Source organism: Vicugna pacos, chromosome 6, assembly GCF_048564905.1.
Source record: "Vicugna pacos chromosome 6, VicPac4, whole genome shotgun sequence".
In the NCBI taxonomy this organism is placed as follows: Eukaryota; Metazoa; Chordata; class Mammalia; order Artiodactyla; family Camelidae; genus Vicugna; species Vicugna pacos.
Window position 1 is genome coordinate 3,716,781 of NC_132992.1, and position 20,138 is coordinate 3,736,918.

General features: G+C 52.4%; 1 protein-coding gene across 1 annotated transcript in view; it reads left to right on the forward strand.

Annotated features, from left to right (window-relative positions):
* Positions 1-20,138, forward strand: part of MEGF11 (multiple EGF like domains 11) — a 332,515-nt gene that overhangs the window by 277,744 nt on the left and 34,633 nt on the right. The window contains exon 10 of the mRNA XM_072962208.1: positions 708-882. Coding sequence (XP_072818309.1) covers positions 708-882 — 175 coding nt within the window. The remainder of the gene's footprint in view (positions 1-707; positions 883-20,138) is intronic.

Sequence of the window (20,138 nt, forward strand, 5' to 3'; positions counted from 1 at the left end):
ACACAGTAGCAGGGGCCGGCCGTCAGTTACACTCCCTGCAGAAGTCGTGAGAAGAAAACGGTCACCACACCCTTATTGCCTCTGATCATGTGTGGGTATCAGCTGTTGGATCAGAACTCTGCCAGCCCGGGGTTGCCCCACTCTCTAGAGGTCATGCCAGACAGCCTCTGCTCCAGGCAAATAGTTCTTTATCTGGGCCGGACAGGAAAGGGATGGAGACAATCTCACTCACTCTTAGAGCCCCAGCAAAGCACAGATGGAGGGCGTCCTCTCCAACACGCACAGTGCCAGAGCGATTGCCATATGCGATCTCACTGCAGCGCTCCTATGCCTGGGGCATGCTCCACGTCCACCTTAAGGGCAGGCTGGTGAAGCTCCGGGCCTCACAGTCCGCAAGGGAAGGGGCTGTAGAGGCTGCCTCCCGCTTTGGTCTCTGTGTGTTTGGGAGTCAGGAGACCTGGTTTTTGCCACTCCCTTGCTGTATGACTTCAGGGAACTTACAGAACAACTGTGAGCCTGTTTCTTGGGGCTAATAAGACCACGTGACCTTGGTATTTTCTGACCAATAAACAAAACATTAAGCAACTGCACCTCAGAGGACCTTCAATCTTGCTGCCCTGGGCAGACCAGACTTGGGGTGGGTGGAGGGTGGGACATGGCCACATTCTTGACCAAACAGTCCTCTCGTCTTTCTCTCGTCTGCTCAGCTGCCACCCAGTAACTGGAGCTTGCACCTGCCAGCCGGGATGGTCTGGCCACCGCTGCAATGAGTCCTGCCCTGCTGGCTACTATGGCGATGGCTGCCAGCTGCCTTGCACCTGTCGGAACGGCGCCGACTGCCACAGCATCACTGGGAGCTGCGCTTGTGCCCCGGGCTTCATGGTAAGATGGGAGGGGACTCCCGTGGCCTCTCTGCTCCTCCACCCCCACCCAGGAGAGGAGGGGCCGGCTCCTCCCACTTCCGGGTGGAATCAGGGACTGTGGCCCTGTGCCCAGGGATGAAGAATGGGAGTGTCTCCATGTCCCCCTCAGAGATCGAGTCTGTGACGGGATAGCCACCAAGGCTGTTCCCAAATGGCCGGTTCTGCTGGGGTTTGTAACTGTAAAAGAATGGGAACCAGGGGTCTGTCCATTGTCCCCTCACCCTGAAACACTAGTTTTCTTCATACCCAGCTCCTCCCTGTCCAGATCCTATGCACACAATATTTTCCCATCATTATAACTGCAGAACGTATGATAACCACAGCTTTATATTTGGCTTTCCTTCACCCACATCTGCTGCTTGGACTTCTTAATCCTCATTTTAAATGGCTGCATGACTCTGCGGGAGCTGATGGACTCCCAGGTGTCTCAGCTATTGCCATCCTGCTGAACACTGAGCTGTCTCCAATGTTCACAGCAAAGGTTGCAATGAGCATCTTCCTACAAACAGCTTTTCCCCCTTCCTTTGAATTATTTCCTTAGGGTGACTTCCCAGGGTCAGTGGGCATAATATATTTATGGCTCTTGATGCATGTTGCCATGTTACTTTCATCAAGGGTTATATAAATCTACACCACCAGCAGCCGTGTATGAATTACCTATTTCAAAACAACTCTGCTAACATTCTTTTTTTTTTCTAATTTTTGCTAATTATATAGGCAGAAAATGGCTCCTCCGCGTTGCTCTAAAATTTGCATTTCTCTGATTACTAAGGAGAGTAAACCTTTTCCCCATGTGTTTGTTTACTATTCGTATTTCCTCATGAATTATGCTGGTCTTTATGAGGATTGATTCCAGGGAACTTGACATTGGAAGTGAAATCCTGTTCAAAGGTGAGGCATGTCCTGCAGGTCTGAGAACCCAAACATTCAGGGGACCCCCGTGGCCATGTTTTTTTTTTTTATGCTGCTGTAGGAAGTGGTTTGTGTGGTACAAAGTGTGGCCTTTGGAAGCAGCGCGGGGTCACATCCTGGCAGTCCTCCTCACCAACTGTGTGACCTTGGGCCAGTGAGTTACCCTGTCTCAGGATTTCCTCACCTGTGGAATGGAACGCCTGCCTTGCCGAGTTGCTGTCAGGTGTAGAGATGAGCTACATGGAGTACCTTGCCTCAGTGCTTCTCAGACCTGAGTGAACTCAGAAACCACCAGGGGGCCTTGTTAGACTGCAGGTTCTGATCCAGTAGATTTGAGGAAGGGCCTGTGTTTCTGCACGTCTAACAAGCTCCCAGGTGATGCCGATGCGGCTGACCGGTGGCCTCACTTTTTTTTTTAATTGCATATGTCCGATTTACAATGTTGTGTTAGTTCCTGGTGTACACGGTGGCCTTTGTGTAGGGAGGGGCTGGTGCTCAGCTGGGGCTGCGCACTGGAGTTACCTGGGGGAGCTCTACAAACGCTGATGCTCGGGCCCCCCTCCTGGAGTTGCTGATAAATTTGGTCTGGGTGTGGTCTGGTTGAAGCCAGTGTGCTGCCAGGGTGAAGATCCACTGATCTGCAGGGAAGCCCTTGTCACGATGTGGGAGGGTGGGTTTGCCTGCGACAGTGTGCTTTGTGGGCAGGCTGCCCCTGGTCTATAGAACGGAATTCTGTTCGGTTCCCTCTTCCTTCTCCCCAACGCAGATAAAACTGGCTGAAGAGGACCCCAGTGGCCTTTTCAAAATCGATAGAAGTCTGTTCCTCCTGCAGGTTTCCTTTCTAATTTACCTCTATTGGTGTGAGCTTTGTCCATAATTTTCGTAGGAAAAAAATGGAGTGCCCAAGGCTTGAGGTTTGGGTAGGCATGAGTAGTGGCTTGGGATTAAAAATCTCACCTCGCCAAGTGATCAGGTGACTGAAGTCGAGGTGATGTGACCACACCAGACTGCTAGGGGGACCTCCCCACCCAGACTCAGCTTGGATACTAGGATAGTTCTGTGACTTCGGGCAAGTGGCCTCCCTCTCAGGGTCCTACTTCCCTCGTGTGTAAAGGGTGGGTGTGCAGGAGGAGATGAACTGACTGATTCCTAACTTGGTCTTTTGTGCAGACTCTATGGACCGAGTCAGGGAACACACCCTTCGGGAGGAAATGAGGGAAAGTAGGAGCAAGAAGGTGTGTGTGTGTGTTGGCCAGGGGATGGGGTGGCTCCCTGAGGTTGTTATAATCTGATTGTATACATTGTCTGTGGGCCTCCCTGTTCCCCATTGGGCCCTGGGTGAAGGCGGGGTTCCGAGAGAGAATAGTGTCTGTGGGCCCCCTGCCCCCAGGCCAGGGCTCCAGCAATCTGGAGGCCAGACCACTGCCCCTCTTCCTCCCATCTGGGATGCAGATGACTTCCTGCCCTTGAACTTTGGGGGACTTGGCACTTGAGGAATCATCTCGCTGTGGAGCCCCACCTGCCTGGGGCTCGAGGCTAAGACAGATTGTGAGCCAAGTGGCCCTGGTGAGACCCTATGAATTGCCATCCATCTCTTCCTGCCCAGCCTCATTATACCTAGAAAGGCTCTTCTGGGGCTCTTTTGGGTGTTGAGCGGGAGCTACTCAAAGTGATTACAGAATAGTCAGTTGCTCTCATCCCGTGTAACTCATTCCTGCACGCACCAAGCTCCAAGGGAGAAACTATACTGTTACCCTCACCCCAGCCCCTGAATGAATGCAACTTCCTGCAATTAGCCAGCTCTGGTCAAGGTCGGGGGTCAGAACCATTAGCAGGGCAAACAGGCTGAGACCCTTCCCGAAATGTCCCGCAGTCAATGATAATTAGCAATGCGTTTACTTGTCGAGTTGGTTTGTGAATTTATGCACCTGCCTTTTTCCTTGAAAGATTTTTGGGATGGGCAATTAATTAGAGACTAATTAAAAGAGCCCTTTTCTGAGTGTTTGGGGACCTTGAGTCTAGGCTCAGCAACCCTGGACGTGTCACTTTACCTTGCTAGGCCTCAGTTTCCTCATCTGTAAAGTGAGAGCCACATCGGTCCTGCCTGCCATTGGTGAGGGATGACGGATGTGGGGCCATATCCCCAGCTGTCCTCTCCCACCAGAACTCTCCCTGCCAAGGGCTCTTTAGGGAGGATGTTGGGATACCTTTATGAAAACAGAGTTTCTGAGGGCTGAGAATGGCCTCGGGCCCAGCATAAACACGAGGGGCGCTGACGATGAAGTGCAGAACCACCCACAGGGGTCCCATGACATGCCTGCTCTGGCCATGTGGTTCCCATCCCTTGAGGCCACAAGAATATGGGGCAGACACAAGCCCATCTCGCAACCTGGGTGTGCTGGCCCTCACTCTCTCCTCCCTTCCAGGATACTGGATATTTTCTCTGCTAAGAACTTGGGGGGCAGCTGGAGGTATGGAATGGCTAATCAGATACCCATCCAGCCTTCTAAGAGCTTGTGCCCAATAAGAGTTGTATTCACACTAGCAGCAAACACTCATTGAGTCCTTGCTGTATGCTTCATCTCTGGTCCTCACAAGAGCTCCACAGAGGTGCATTTTCACATTCCTCAACTTGAAAATGAGAGCTGAAGTTCAAACAGGATAAGTGACTTGCTCAGGATCACAGAGCCAGTAGTGGTGGGAGTCACCTTACCTCTCATATATTAGATGATAGACTTTGATTGACAGGTCACCATGGAACCACACGAGTCTGAGTTCAAATCTTGGCCCTCCAAACCCTGCCGTACCTACTGGCGAGTCATTTATCCTGCCTAAGTCTGAATTTCCTCATCTGTTAAGAGGAGGCTTAGCCGTGAGAGTGAGAAACTTCAAATGGAAACTTTATGGCTCAGTGCCTGGACAATAGATGTCCAGTAAATTGGTAGTCATTGTTGGTAAACTATGAGGGTAGTGGGGGAACACTGCTTCCCTCAAGCCCAGCACTCCCTTCCAAGGAGAGTGTCAAGATGAGCTATGCCCAGAGATTCCTAACGGAGCAGAGCCATAAATATGCAAAGCTGCTGTTGCAGGCAGGTCCACCCTGGTGGATCACCCTGAATGGTCAGTCCCAAGATGCACTGTGGGATGGACATAACTGTCAGTGTTTGGGGAAATGAACATAGGGATGCATTTGGAGGAGAATCTGGGCATTTTATATGTTGGCTTGGCAGCAGCAATGGAATCACTCATGGTATGCATGGCTGGACTGCATTGGGGCTGCTGGGTAGGAGAAAAGAGCCCTGGGCTGAAAGGCAAGAAACCAAGTTCCTAGCTCTGGTTCTTCTAACTCTTGGGACTTCCATTTCTCATCTGTAAAATGGGAGTGAAATTCTCTGTCCAAGAGAAACAATGGTGTGGGAGCCAGTCATCAAAATAGAAGTACTAAAACTTGGCTGTGGCATTGTTTCAGCACCTTGGACAGCTTCAATGAGCCTCTGCTCCAAGATAGCTCTGACCCAGGGTCCTCCTCACCCAGTCAGAGCAGCAGGGTGAACAGACGTAGGGGAAGGCAGAGTGAGGGTCACGTCACAGGGATCTCAGCCTGGCAGAATCCTGGTAGTGTCCAAGAGAGGGATGATGCAGGAAGTGAGGAGGGAGTAGCTGAATTGTGGTTAAGGGGAGTAAACGGAGCTGTATCTCCACTTGGATGTTGGAGTCCCATCACCCCATCCATGGCTTTTCATTACTTACCAAATAAAACTCAAACTCCGATAATTTGTAACTGGCCCTTAAAACTAGTTAGTCCACCCTAAGCTCATCTTCTGCTACCTGTGCTGTGGCCACACATAATTCAATTTTCCCTAAACGCAGTGTCTGCTTTGGGCCTCTGTCTGTGCTATTTCTTAGGCTTTCCCCTTTTCCTCGAATGTGCTCCCCACTGTCCTTACCTCAGTCTGTGGAAATCCTTCTCAGCCTTTCAGGCTAAAGTCAAAGGCTGCCTCTTCCATGAAGCCTTCCCTGAATATCCCTCACTTTAGAATTAACCCTTCCATCTGCTCTGTTCCCACAGCACATGGCTCAGAGTGTCTCCCTTCACCCCTGCACCTCCTGCTGCTTTGCCCCCACCTCATGCCTACCATGGGAATATCTTGCTCAGTACACTCTGAAATGAATGAGAATCTTGGGAAGAGCAATGAGTGCCCTTAGCAGAATTTCCCAGGACTGACCTTTATAGGAAGGAAATTCATGGTATTTCTCAAAGGGGCCTTGCCAGCAGGGATGGAGCTTAAATCCACCCATTGGCTCCTCTGTCTGTCAGATAAAGCAGGAAGCTACAGTGGGACTGGAGCAGCTGTCCCCTCACATCATTTTCAGGTTCTTTGGGCAAATGGCGTGACCTTCTTTCTACCTGATGTATGGTGGTGCTACTCAGAGACTCGAGCCAGATTCCCTGCCTTCAGATACCAGCTTTGCTGCTGATTAGCTCTGTGACCTTGGGCGAGATCCAGCCTTTCTGAGTCTGTTTTCTCATATGTGAAAGAGTAATAATAATAAAGTCCAATGAATTATTGGGCTGTTGAAATTAACTAATACATATACAGTAACTAGAACACCTGGCATAGGAGTAATCTTTCAACGAGTGTTAGCTATCATCATCATTATTATTGCTGTTGATGCTGCCACTGCTATTGTTGTTATATTTACCCCAAGGGGCCCCCCATCTGGGGAACACAGGGGCGAGGGGAAGAGAGCAGTGCTGGTTGAAACTTCCTCCTGGCTGGGAGCTGCAGGGTTGCTGGGGCAGCCACAGAACCACGAATAGACTTTCTCACCAGGGGGGAGAAGGCCAGTTTCTCAGCCCCTTCCACGCTCCTCTGCTGACCAGCTTTCCTTAATTAAGGCCTCACCTAGGTGGCCAGCCTGATGAGGCCTCCTCCACTGCTCCAAGACTAATTGTTGCTTACCTCGGTGCCTGGAGTGAACAGCCCGTGAGGTCACTGCCAGAGCTAGAAAGACGTGATTTCCCAGACCTCCTCCCCACACTGAGCCCGTGTGGCTGGGAGATAAGGGGCCCTCTGGTCTTTCCTCAGCACAGATGCTCCCTTTCAGCTCTGGCTATAATGGGGACAGGGAGCATGGGAGGTGGGGGAGGGACCCAGACGTCCCCTCCCCTGGGATTCGGGGACTATATTTCTCCCCTGGATGACAGAATTTCTATTACCTTAAAGGGCTCATCTATTTATGCTGCAATTTTTTGAAGCCCTGTCTGCCGTTATTGAACCCTGCATGCTGGCGAAGGGAGCGGGCACTCCATCACCCAAATGAACAAACTCATTTCCACATTTTTCTCCCCTTTCTCCGTGCTGTCGGTAGGTCATATGCAAACCTCAGCTGCTCAGGCAGGTGAAGGCGGGAGGGGGATGAGAGTTACAAAAATCCAGATCAGTGAAGCAGGGATTGAATTTCCCTCCAAGGCTTCTGATGTCCTTTAAAGACGTGACGGTCCCCCACACACCCGCCTTCCCCCCACCAGCTGGGTAAAGTGCGCGTCTCCCTCCGGTGCGGCTCTTGAGCTGGACCTAGGGAACCAGGGCAGCTGCGGGACGAGAAGAGAATGAATGTGCACTGAAAATTAGAGCCAGGTGACGTGCATACAGTGTGTGTGCATTTCCTCTTCTAATTGTTCTGTCCGTCGTCAAACCGAGCTCCGCGGACAATTAGCCCTACAACCAGAAAACCAGCTTCGCATGCCCCGCCCTCTGCCATTGACTAGGTTCCTAATTATTACAGTAAAAGATTTTCCCAGCTGCTGCTCTGGGGGTGAGGAATTCACCCCCGAGCTGCCACACCCGTGTGAGCAGAGGCGCACAGGTGGGGCAAAATGGCGAAAGTGGTCCAAAACTATAAACCCATATACACACACAGTCCAGTACTCAAGTCCCAGCCCTGCTGTCACCTGCCGGGTGGCCTTGGCCCAGTTACTTGCGCTTCTCAAGCCTTAGTTTTTCATCTGTAAAACAGGAGGAATAATGGCACAGTGTTCTAGTGTCATTCTTAGGACTGAATTAGATAAGATATGTACGATGCTCAGGGAAAAGCCTGGCATGTGGCGAATGTTCAGTGAATGATTGTTGAGGTTCCTTATGTTGTGGTCTAGAGATGCTTACTGGAGGCAAAAGCATGGACTTCGGGGTGAGACAGGCTTGGATGGGAATCGCAAGTCTGCCTCTCAGTAGCCGTGTGCCCTTAGGCAACGTGCTCAGCCTCTGAGCCCCAGTTTCCTGTCTGTAGTACGGATGAATAATGCCTGCCTACCTGGTCACGTCAGCACAAAATGGGAATTACCCTTCACAATGGCAGAGCTGGAAGCGTGCTCAGTGCTCCCCTAGTGCACCCTCTTATTTTACGAAGGAGGCAGCCGAGGTCCAGAGAGGGAATGTGACTTATCTCAACTCACACAGCAAATCATTGGCAGAACCAGGATGGAGAGCAAGGGACCTAACTCCCAATCCGATGCTTTTTCCACCTCCACCTCCATCTCATGAGTTTGCTGTCCCCAGAGCAAAGAGCCTACTGATTTTTCCCAGGGCAGAGAGGGATGAGGGTGTCACCAGAGTGTTAAATCATGCTGGCAATTAATCCACAGAGCAAAATAGGGAAAATTGGTTTTATGTCACCAAGGCTGAGTCCAGCCTTCCCCATCTGGGACCCTGTTCCAACTCTTCTACAAAATAAACATTCCGCACGTGACACCACCCTCTCCCTGCCACACTCCTCGCTCCTCGTGTGTTCATCAGTGCCCTCATCGCTGGGGCTGGAGCTGGGGCTTGGGGCTCAGGCCTGGCGCCTGCAGCTCTCCCCATGTGCAGCAGAGAAGCGAATGGGGCAGGTCTGAAGCGTCCATGCTTTAGACACTCCCAGTTTTTTTTTTGTGCAAGTCTCTGGCATTGATGGCTTTCTTCCCCTGCCGGCTCCCAGTGCTGGCCACCCCACAGACTCCGGAGGGGCCGGTGTTGGAGGAGCTTCCCCCAAAGTTCTAGGGGAGAGGGCCGGCCAAGTGGAGATGCTGTGCGCCTGGGTCGGGCACTCTGCTCTCCATCCCCCCCAGCAACCCTGCAGGTAGAGCTGTTAGGATCCCCACTTTGCAGATGAGGAAACTGAGGCTCAGAGAGCTGAAGTAACCTGCCCTTGTTGGTAAACGGCCCCCAGGAGCTGGGCCTGCAGCTGTTTGAGGCTAGAGCCTACAATTCCAGCCGCAAACAAAAATTGTCTGGAGAGGGGAGGGCTGTGGGTCCATGGTAAATAAGTAACCAGCTTTGACACCCTCTCAGGCCTTTTCCCAGGAGAGAGGACAACCCCAGAAACGTCTTTTCTCAGTTGGAGCCTTGGGACCCCCCGCCTTCTGTCTTTTAAGGGGAGGTGGCTGGGACCCTCGGGCTGCCTCCCTTACTGTGGGACAGCGCTTTACAGTTTACCCAGCTGTCTCACACTCGAGTTTGTTAGTCCCCCTGGCTCTCCTGTGAGGAACGCTGGGCAAGTATTGTTAGCTGTTATCTCCCAGACGAGGAAACTGAAGTTCAGATCAGTTACAAGTCTTGTCCGAGATGACCTGACTTGAGAGGACCTCGAGCTGGGCCTAGAACCCAGGGCTTAAGCCTCCAAGGCCAAGCTCGCCTCAGGACAGCCGCGCGGGGACGGGAGGTCGGTGCTGAGCAGAGGCCATTCGGGAGTCAGACGTGGGCTCCAACCCTGGCTCCGCCGCCTACTCGCTGTTTGACTTCGCCCGAGTCCCTTCACCTCTGTGCCTTAACTTTATCTTCTGTAAACTGGGGCATAAACCTTGCTCCCTGAATCCTGGGTCTGGTGTAAAGCTGAGACGAAACACTTCATCGAAAACGCTTGGAGAAGTGCCAGGTGTGTGCACCCAGAGATGTAATGGGAGCCGTGGGCCCCGAGTCGCAGACTGACTCCCCCACCAAGGCTGCGGGTCTGGAACAAAGGATGAGCCCACTCCCCTCCTGCTACCCCTGCCCTCAAGCTCCAAAATCCCCCCCAGCCAGGCCCCTCCACAGCCGTCTCCCCCCTTAGTCATTAGCACCAGTCATCCCATCTGCAGGAGTAATTACGGACCCCAGGAGGGGGAAGGGATTCCTGCCAGAAGGTGTGATTATGTCTAGAAAATGAAAGATGTTGCAGAAAAAGGTCATGAATAAATTACTTCAAGGTGGGGTTAATAGGAAGACTAACAATGGAGATAAATGAAAGGAAAATAAACACCTCAAAATTTCTCTCCAAAAACACTGGTAAATAATTGTTCTCGCCTCTCCTGAAAGTTGCCAGGAGTGTTAATTCCCTGAGACAGGCCCAGGAGAGCGGGGTGCGGGTTCCCCATGGCCCCAGAGTGGGAGCAGAGCAGGCTGGGCCCTGCAGCCGGGGTGGGGACCTGTGCTCAACCCTGCAGGTAAGAGGGCGTCATTGCAGTCCCCGAGCAGGGCCGTGACAGAACAGCGCTGCACTTGACCTCCGTACCCTGTGGAGGGAGGGGGGGTGGTGACGTCACAGTCTAAGAGCCTGGCATGTCGCAGGTGTTCGCAGACTTTGGTTCCCATCACTCCCCGTGGTTCTTCAGTGGAGTCTGCTGGGCAGAATGGGACGAGCATAGGCTCTGAGTCCGGGAAACCTGAGTTTGAATCTCAGCCCTGCCGCCCCACAACTGGGTGAGCTGCTGGCCAGCAGGCTCGCCTCTTGAGTCTCACTCTGCTCGCCTGGCAGTGAGTGGAGGGCCTCACAGGGTGGTGTGAGGGTGAAACAGGGCAAGCATTACCAAAGTGGCACAGACTGGTCTTAAGTTTCTTTTCTTCCATCCGCAGCAGGCCTCGGGCTCATATGGGCCACATGTAATAACCCCCCCCCAAAAAAAAGCATTTATAGCAATTCCTCTGGGCCAGGCACTGTCTAGGAACATTACGGAGAATAATTTATTTAATTTTCATCACTACCCTCAGAGGAAGGTACTGCTATAATCCCCATTTTCCAGGCAGGGAAACTGAGACACAGAGAGGTTAATAACTTGCAGTTTGTCAATTCTACCTCAATAATACTGGGGGGAATAAAGTCACCCAAGATCCCTTAAGTGTCAAAGGCAAGAGTTAGGTTCCAGAGCCCATGAGCTTCAGTTGTGACCTGTCTCTGCTGGACAAACCCAGAGTGATCCTCACTGCCCCACACCAGGGTGAAACCTTAACCACGGCCACGGGGGTGCTCCAGCCACAAGAGCTGATTTAGGAATTGATGTCCAACTATGGGGCAACCAGGTATCCATCATGTAGCTGAGGGGAGGTGTCAGTTTCCCAGGTGGCGGCGTGGATGGAGTGTGCCATCATCACCATGACAACCATCTGCATCACAGTTCTTCCACTACAGAATTCTCTCACCCATCATCTTAGGAGTTTCCACAGCCCTCTGAGGTTAGATGTCACCACTGTCACTTTACACGCAAGGACCCAGTCACGGCAAGGTTACACAGCTCGGAGCAACTCAGCCCTCCCCGCTCTCAAACACACAGCCGCACCACTCTCCAGGCAAATGCTGCCAGGATAGACCCCTCTGGCCCCGTCTCCCTCCCAGGCCTTGCTCCCTTCTTTTCCCTCGTGCCTGCAGCCCCAGACAGGCTCTGCCCAAGGCCGGAAGACACCTCTTTTCCTGCAGGGAAGTCTGAACTGAGCTCCCTTCAAACCTCAGGTTCTTAAATGGGGAGCACGTCCCAGGCCCATATTATGTGTGGTGATGATGCATTCTGTGGGAACTCGGCTGAGACACCTCCGAGGCCTAGAAAAATCCAGAGGAAATCAGCTTTATAAAGACTTGGATAATTTAGAGTTGGGGGAAGGGAGGGGCGGCAGGCTTTTCCACCTCCACTCCTTCTTTGTTTCCCAGTAAAAGCCTCTCAGGTTTCAACTTCTGGCGTTTCTCTGAATTCAATCTATAACTTTTTAAAAAATGATTCCACAGTCGATAAGCCATTGGATTTGCCTGAGTCCAGGCTCTCAACCTCTCAAACTCAAAGGAGTGGCCTTTGGGGGAGGGGGTTCCTAAAAACAGGGTGGAACACTGCTCTCAGGGACCTGCCTTTGCCTTACGGTAAAGCTCAGGCCTTTGTCCCACTGCCCGCCTCCAGCCTTGGTGCTCCAGAAAATCTAAATGGGTTGCCTTACCCTGGAGACCCTCCCACCCACCCACCCATGCACAGCCTCACCTGCGTACCCTTGTTCCTACTGTCCCTTTCCCGCGATGCCCTTGCTCTGTGTCCCGCTGGCCAGAGTCTGCCCAGGTGCCCATACGGGCTCAGTTCGGTGACCGCCTCCTCATAAAGCCTCCTTGCTTTCTTCCCACCAGAACACAACCTTTCCATAGGACACCAGCACGCCCAGTCTGGTGGCACACTGTGGATGTCTCTGCCCTCTCTACTAGACGGAAAGCTGCTGGAGGGCAGGTCTGCCTGATTCATCCCCTTTCCCCATCCCGCCAGCCTCCTAACCCCAGCCCACTCACAGGCCCGGCACAGTCCCCTGCACAGAGTGATCAGTAAATACTTGAATAGATTCCCAGGTCCTTTAGAAGCATCTCCCAAGTCATGAATGTACCACATTTTGCTTGGACCCTAGTAAACACCCAACAGTGGCCCCTGCAGGACCGTCTGCCCCCACAATCTTGTTCCCACTTGGGACATCGTCACTGTCAATATAGTCAGCCCTGGGCTCTGTAGGCCACTGCCCTGGGCACACCCCCCCCCAGCCGCCACCCCAGAGGAGCTGGGTTCTGCAGCACACATGCACATATACCAACAGCCCCACAACGTGGTCCCGGCATGTCCATGCCACGCATGCTGCGCTCAGAGCCACAGTGATCGAATTTGCCTTGAGGCTCTATGACCAGGATCAGCCCAAATGTTCGATGTGCCTATGCTAAGCTTACCCCGTACCTGTCACATCGTTGACACAAGACACACACTAAAGTCACATGCTGCATGGACGAGGCATGGTCAGGGAACCCTATCAGCTACCATCCAAACCAGGACACTGGGACAACAAGCCTAAATCCTATCTCTAACCTGCTCTTCCACACATGCAAAGCATATGTATAGGTATACATAGGGCCCACGTATGTTTTCACATGACGTACGTCAGCAGTGTGTATCACTGCGCGCGCGCACACGTGCACACGCACACACACACACACACACACACACACAGCTTCACCAAAAACAGCCTGCAGAACACCTGGAAGTAGAGAGGCAGCCACCCCACCACTCCCAGGCTACAGTCTCATCTTGTGCCCCTGCCCTACTCCTCATTCCACTCACGTACCCCTCTAAATGCTCACAGGACCTTCCCCAATGCCCAGCAAGGGCTTTCCCAGCAGTTTAGAGGCAATGTTCTTTGGCACTTTTTAAAACCACTAGGGAGCAGGGGGAAGGTATAGCTTAGTGGTAGAGTGTATGCTTAGCATGCACTAGGTCCTGGGTTCAATCCCCAGTACTTCCACTAAAAAATAAATGAATAAACTTAATTACCTCCCCCCACCAAAAAAAAAAAGCTTAAAAAAAAGCCCACTAGGGAAATCATGAAAGCTAATACAGAGTGACTGGGGCCATGTGTTGTCAGTGTTTGCTCAGGAAGTCCCGAAGATTCCAGCCCAGCCTTTGCAGGGAAGCCTCATTCTGTCCTCTGAGGGAGCACAGCCCAGAAGGCCTGTGAGATCCTCTGTGGCTGGAATCATCCCCACCCACCCAGTCCCCCAGAAAGTACAAGGGCTTCTGACTGGGCTCAGTCCTGGGGAGGAAGCGGAGGGAGGTGAAGCCAGGAGCAGGAATGTGAAGCTGTCACAGGAAACTCCTTTCTTTTAGCTCAGAGCTGAGGCCGGCCTGTGTGTGCGCTGTGGCTGCCTCCCCCGGCACCATCAGCACCAGCATTAGCATCATCACCGTCATCATCACTTGAACCAGCGTTCTCTCCTTCAGAGGATATACATTATTTGATGACTGTTGGCGCAATCCGCAGTCTGACTCTCACTCCCATGTTATTCCACCATCTTAGCTTTATTCCTTCAAGTCTTGAAAGCTTTTGGACTTCAAGAGCCTCCCGATATAAGATACAAATGCTCCCTAAGAATTCCCACCGTAAACCCCTATTAGCCATTCTTGCCTCCACTGTCAGCGTACATTTAACAACAAATGTGCAGAAAAGCACCTAGCACAGGGCCTCGCATCTGGCAGGTGCTCAGATCATCGGGGTCCCTGTCACTGCTGTCCTGTCTGCAGTCAAGGCAGCCAGGTCTAGAGGAAAGAGACTGGGCTGTGGAGTCAGTCGGCCCCTTTCCTACAGTGTGACTTAGGGCAAATTGACCCCTTGGGCCTCAGTCTGGCCTCTCTCCAGGATGGTTCTCTCTCTAGGTAATTCCTTCCCTGCAGGGCTGTTATAAGAACAAAAGGAGACAAGGGACCAAAAGTGCCTGGTACCAGCTGGCACTAAGGGGGAGGTTAAAAATCTGAGTCTTCTTCCTCCTGTCTCCAGCACTGGGGGTGGGTCAGTCTGTTCAAAGCCAAGGGTCAGCCCTGTCTGTAGGGGTGAAGGGGTGTGTATAGCAGTGAGGACCGGAGCCTCTGCTCCCCCTTCTCCAGGTGCTGCCCACAATGCACGTACCCTGCACATAGGAACATTGCTAGGGACTTTAGACTTGGAGCCGCCTGATAAGATACAAATACCTCTCAAGAGTGCTTAGTAAGCCTTTATTAGCCTATGATGCCTTCTGGGAACTCAGGAGAGGCTCTCCGAGGGGACAGTTGGAGGAGGGAGAGGGAAGGGGAGAAAAGAACCTTTGTTTTATCAGGCCGGCAGCTGCCTCCAGGAGGACCCTAGGTCATGCAGCCAGTAAGTGACATGGCCTGAACTTGACCCCAAATGTCCTTCTTTGGCCATACCCACTGCATCTCAGGTCTTCCTGAAATGTCTTGGATCTGTTTGGGAACTATTAGAAGGGGTCTGCACCTTTAGAGAAACCTCTTGAGGGGTCAAAGTTATATAGCATATTTGTGAATATTAGAAAAAAATGACTCCTTCCTCAAGACATTCTACTGACACCTGCCAAAAACTAATGTAATATATCCACAGACTATGGTGACTCCCGTATGAGTGGCACCTCTGGATTTGTGCAGTGCACAGCCTACACAACTGTACAGAGCAGCCTCAGATCACTGACAGCCTATTCATGTTGGAGAGACATAGGATTTTCAGGCCTAATTTTGAGCCCTTCTCCACCCATCCTCCATGGGAGCCTAGCAGAATGACTCAGCTGCACAGGCCCTGGGTATTCCCCTCTTGACACAGGAAGGCAGGGATGGGGATGGGTGTGACCCGTGGCCTCCATCCCTCTCTCCCTTTCATCTCTCTAGCCCTCTGCTCCTCATGCCTTATGCAGAGTTTTTTTCCCCCAACATGCATCCGCTGTCAGTTGCTGCTTTATCAGTGACACACTAATTAGGTCCAGTGAGGTTTTCTGTGCATTGAAGAGGCCTCTGTTGCTGGCATTCAGTCCAGGCCATTCTCTTTTTGCCTTGTGGACCACGTGTCACTCTTTCTCCCTGGAAAATCACAAATGAGGCTCCCCACCTGGGGGGTCCCACTCTGAGCCCTTGGAGCCGGGACTGACCAAGGAGGGTGGGCAGTGGGGATGTAGATGCCCAGGGCTGATACTCTGCTTGGCAAAGATCAGGTGCTTGCCCTGACAAGGGGCTTTGTAAACAGTAAAGCACCTTCCACATGTGTGCTTCTGGCACTGATGTAACACTGGACACCCAAGTCAGCCTTTGTGGGTGGCCCTGAAACTCTAGGAAAAGCAGGGGAGAGAAGGGAACAGGAGCAACCAGAGGATCGGGGAGGCCACTGAAGGCTGCCGGCAGAACATTCTGGGAGTGGGGAGGGGACTTGTCTGCTCTCTCTAGTGCCACGGCCTCATCTGTGCCTCACCCTGCTCCAGCCATTAGAGGGTAAACGCCACGAGAATAGGGGCGACTCTGTCCACCTCTGGCCTCGCGCAGTGTCGTGTCTGACACATACTAGGGATTAAAAAACATTTCCTGAATGATTGAGTTAATTCAGTCCATATGCATCGAGCTCAGACTGTGGTCGAGGCCCCGTGCTAGGGCCGGGCCACAGGGCTGAGTCAAACAGACCCAGTCCTGACCCTCAGGAGACTTACGATCTAGTGAGTGAGAACTGGTTTTGTGTTAATTCATCACAATTGTGGTCAGTGCCGCAAAGGAGCAGGTAACCGGGGAACCTGCTCTGGAAGTGGGAGGGCAGGGGAAGGTAAAGAATATGGGAGCTGAAAGGGACCTTAGGTCACACCTAGTTTGGCATGATGGTTAGTGAGACCGGGGCCTGTCCCAGCACCTGGCCTCTGGTTGATGCTCTGCAGGTGTTTGTGGATTGAATGGGTGAAAAACGAGGCCAGGGCACCTTGAGCCAGCGCCCTTGCATCACTTAAACCCACATACTCTGACCCTTGGTCCAGGGCCCTTTCTTGCCTAAACTGTCCCTACTCCTCCAGCAAGAAAGAAGACATGGGGGCCAGGCCCACTTCCCTGGCTGCCTCCCAGAGTCCCTTGTGCTGAGCTCCCACCAGCCCGCAGGTGGGAGCAGGACACCCACCACCTCAGCCCTGATCTAGAGAAGCCAGTCCACTCCGTTTACACTGCCTCCTACCCCGAGAACATATTTAAGGGGACCCAGAGACGAACTTGCACAACTGCCACCCTCTTTTGTGTGAGGTGGGAGGTCAACCCCTTCCATCCGCCTCCTCCTTTTAATCCAGAAAAATACTCATTAACCTCCTGCCCATTGCAAGGAGAACGGATAAGCCACACAAGGAGCCCAGCTGTTGATGAATTTGCTCAAACAGGGCCAGACTACAGAGCAGCATATTGCAGGAGCGGGGTGGGCATTCAGTAAGTGGCATTTGAAACAAATTTAATAGAACATGAAACTCATTACCCACCGCGGTCTGCGTCTGTGTTGCCGCATTGTGCAGGAGGCAGGCGGGAGGCGGACGGGAGATCTGCCTCTCTTTAGCGGGACCAGCTCCGGGGTTCCGTTCCTCCAGCAGCTCTTTCAAATCAAGTTCAGGATGTTAATAGCCAGTGCTGCATCTATAATTAACAGGCCTTTGGGTGGGAGGAAGAGTTCACATCCATCCTCTGTTCACAGAATGAAGACACTGAGCAGAACTGGCAGGCTTCCCTCCGCAGAAGCTGGAACCTCCGGGGCCTGCCCCTGTGGGAGGTGGGGGGCTCCCTTTCCTGGGCTGAGGGTGTGGGTTGTGCAGGTGAGATGAGGATAGACAATGATATGAAAAGCCCAGATGTCAACTTCCTGGTGTTGAAAAAGGACCAAATTATTTGAGCCTTGGCAGGTGCCCCTTCCTCAAGGTCAGGGCCACATCCTCTGGATGCTGTGTGTTTAGGTGGTGAGTATGCCATTGATCTGAGTGAGGAGGGGCAGTGGAGGTTATCTGGGCTCTTAGAACCCTGTACTTGAAAGGGGAGCCAGGAGACTTGCGTTCCAAACCCATCTCTGTGTAGCATTGGCTGTGTGACTTTGGGCAAGTCACTTTCCCTCTCTTGGCCTATTTCCTCACCTGTAAAACAAGGCAGCTGGACCAAGGGATTCGCAACCTCCTTTCTAGCCCTGGCGCAAGGAGCTGTCTCCCCGCTGGTAGGAATGGGTATGTGGCCGGGCCCAAGCCATGTTTTAGCAGAGTAGGTGGGTGCCACCCAGCTGGTGTGTCTTAGAGACTCTGGAGGGCTCCCTACCCCCTGGATTTGCATCCCCACCATTCCTCACCCCTTTGGGTTAAGACACCTACTGCAGACAAGAAGATGCTCAGAGTCAGAGCTAAAGAACCCTTAGGGACGACCCAGCCAGTGGCTCCCAGCTAGACACCTGCAAAGGCCGCAGCAGTTTGCCAGGGGCAGTTTTGAACATTTCACAAAGCCTGTGGGCAATCTTCCATTACCTGCAACAAAGCTAACTAAAACACCAAGGTTTTTCTTCTGCTTTTAATTAGAATTAAATTAACTCTACACAATCTTCCAGGTTAGCGTGCGCTAATCAGAAGCCCTGACTGGTTGTAGGTGACATCATAGGAATTTCTAGGTCACGGTTGGTGGACGAGATGCTGCCACGAGCATCATGTGGCATGTGGTCACCGGCCTGATTGCACCTGTTCAGTACCTGAGTGGCCTTAGGCACCGGCACACAGTAACAGCGGTGTCTTTCAGACTGAGAGAGCTTTGTAGAGGAACGACACTTACAAGGGTTCTTGGTGGTGAAAAGTTGGGGAGACTGATTCCAACAGCCGCATATAACCGATAAGGAAACCAAGGCCTGTGTATTACTTAGTAAGAATATGAGTCTATCAGAAGAGAAGGCTGTTTTCCAGCAGTAAGATGTAGAGGAATTCTGGGTGGAGATCTTGGAGAAGAGCTTCAGTAAAGGACCGCAGGGTACTCCTCGCTGAGGGAGTGAGCAGAGGTGCTAGGCCGCGTGAAGCATGTGAGATGCCAAATGCAAACCCCCAGCTTTCCCTGGCAGCTTCTCATCCTGCCCTTTTATCCAGAATGTGAAAAGAGCAACAGACACGGATTCAGGGCTTGTCTGAGCCCAGCACTGGGCTGGGGGCAGGGGAGCGGATAAGACGGTCCCTGCAGCCCATCCCAGCTCTGACTTTTGGTCTCTTTCTCAAGAAGGCAATAGATTTGATCATGTCCAAGATCCTGATCAGCCCGAAGGGTCTTGTCTTCCTGAGTGGTTACACTCGAGGCCAATAGGGTAGTTTTCTGGCCGTAGCGGACCCTTAGCCTGGCCGAGCAGGAGGTGGCGGGGTGGGGCGTGGAACCATAGACAAGGATCTGGCCTGGCTTTCCCTTTATACAAGACCCCCAGGGAAGCCCAGAGTTGGTGTGGTAGCAAGGGACTCATCCTTGGACCAGACAGTATTCTGCTTTCTGTGTGTGATGGGAGCCACAGAACCCCACCCCCCTAGGGCCCCTCACTCATTTGCTCGACACTGTCTATAGAGCACCTCTACTCTGTGCCAGGTACCGAGCTAGGGATCCTGGGGCAGGCAGGTAAGATCCCCACTGCATGAAGCTTCCAGTCTAACTGGGGGAGACAGTAGGTAAGTAAGTGTACAAATAAACACATCTAGATGCAAGCGTGAGTATGCCTGTGTGGACGCTGCCTGGGGGTTGCCCCCAGCAGAGACCAGGTCTTAGTCTCCCGTGTGCCCCTGAAGCCCACTCCCAGGGCTAGCTCAGAGTCGGCCTCCAGTCAGAAAACATTTGTTGAATGGCCTGGCATGAGAGAGAAAGCATATGGAAAGGGCCCCGTCCTTCTCATTCTGTCCACAGTAGAAGCCAGTGTGTACACACAGAATCTCATTTCAATTAAACAGCATTTATGGAGGGCCCGCTGTGCACCAGCAGAGTCCCGAGCCCCGAGCATCCAGACGTGAATAAAATCAGATCCCTGTCTCCCTGAGCTCACAACGCCCAGGGCAGAGGCAGGCACGTGAGCAAACCAGGACCCCCAGTGTGTTAGGATGGTGGTGGCTGTGTGTGCACCCAATTCCCACCAGCACAGGACAGGTCCTCTGGCCTCTGGCTGATGCTCTGCAGGTGTTTGTGGATTGAATGGGTGAAAAACGAGGCCAGGGCACCTTGAGCCAGCGCCCTTGCATCACTTAAACCCACATACTCTGACCCTTGGTCCAGGGCCCTTTCTTGCCTAAACTGTCCCTCTAGGAGGGACGGACGAGGAAAGTGTCTCAAATATATACCAAAATCCACCCAGATGGGTAAACAGATGCCCCAGAGACAAACACATGGAGTCTCACAGGTGTGTATGCTGCCTAAGCGCGGGTAGACATAAATGCTGATCCCCATAGACTCAGGTGCCACACAGGCTGTCGTGATTAAAGCCCATTTGTGGTGCCTCAAATTGAGGTGTGTGTTGGAGGGTTGGCACGTGGGCACCCTGGGCATCACCAGACCTTGGCCAGGAGACGCCTTGAGATGGGCAGAGCTGTTAGTCTAAACCTGAGAGGTTAGGCTGATTATTGGCTTGCTGTGCATGTCCATCACCAGAGACAGCCAATCAGAGGCCAGAAGGTGTGGATTTTTTTAACAAAAGGTTTTACTGTTAGTTACTTGTACTTATTGAGGAGTTTGAACCTGGTGGGGGTCAG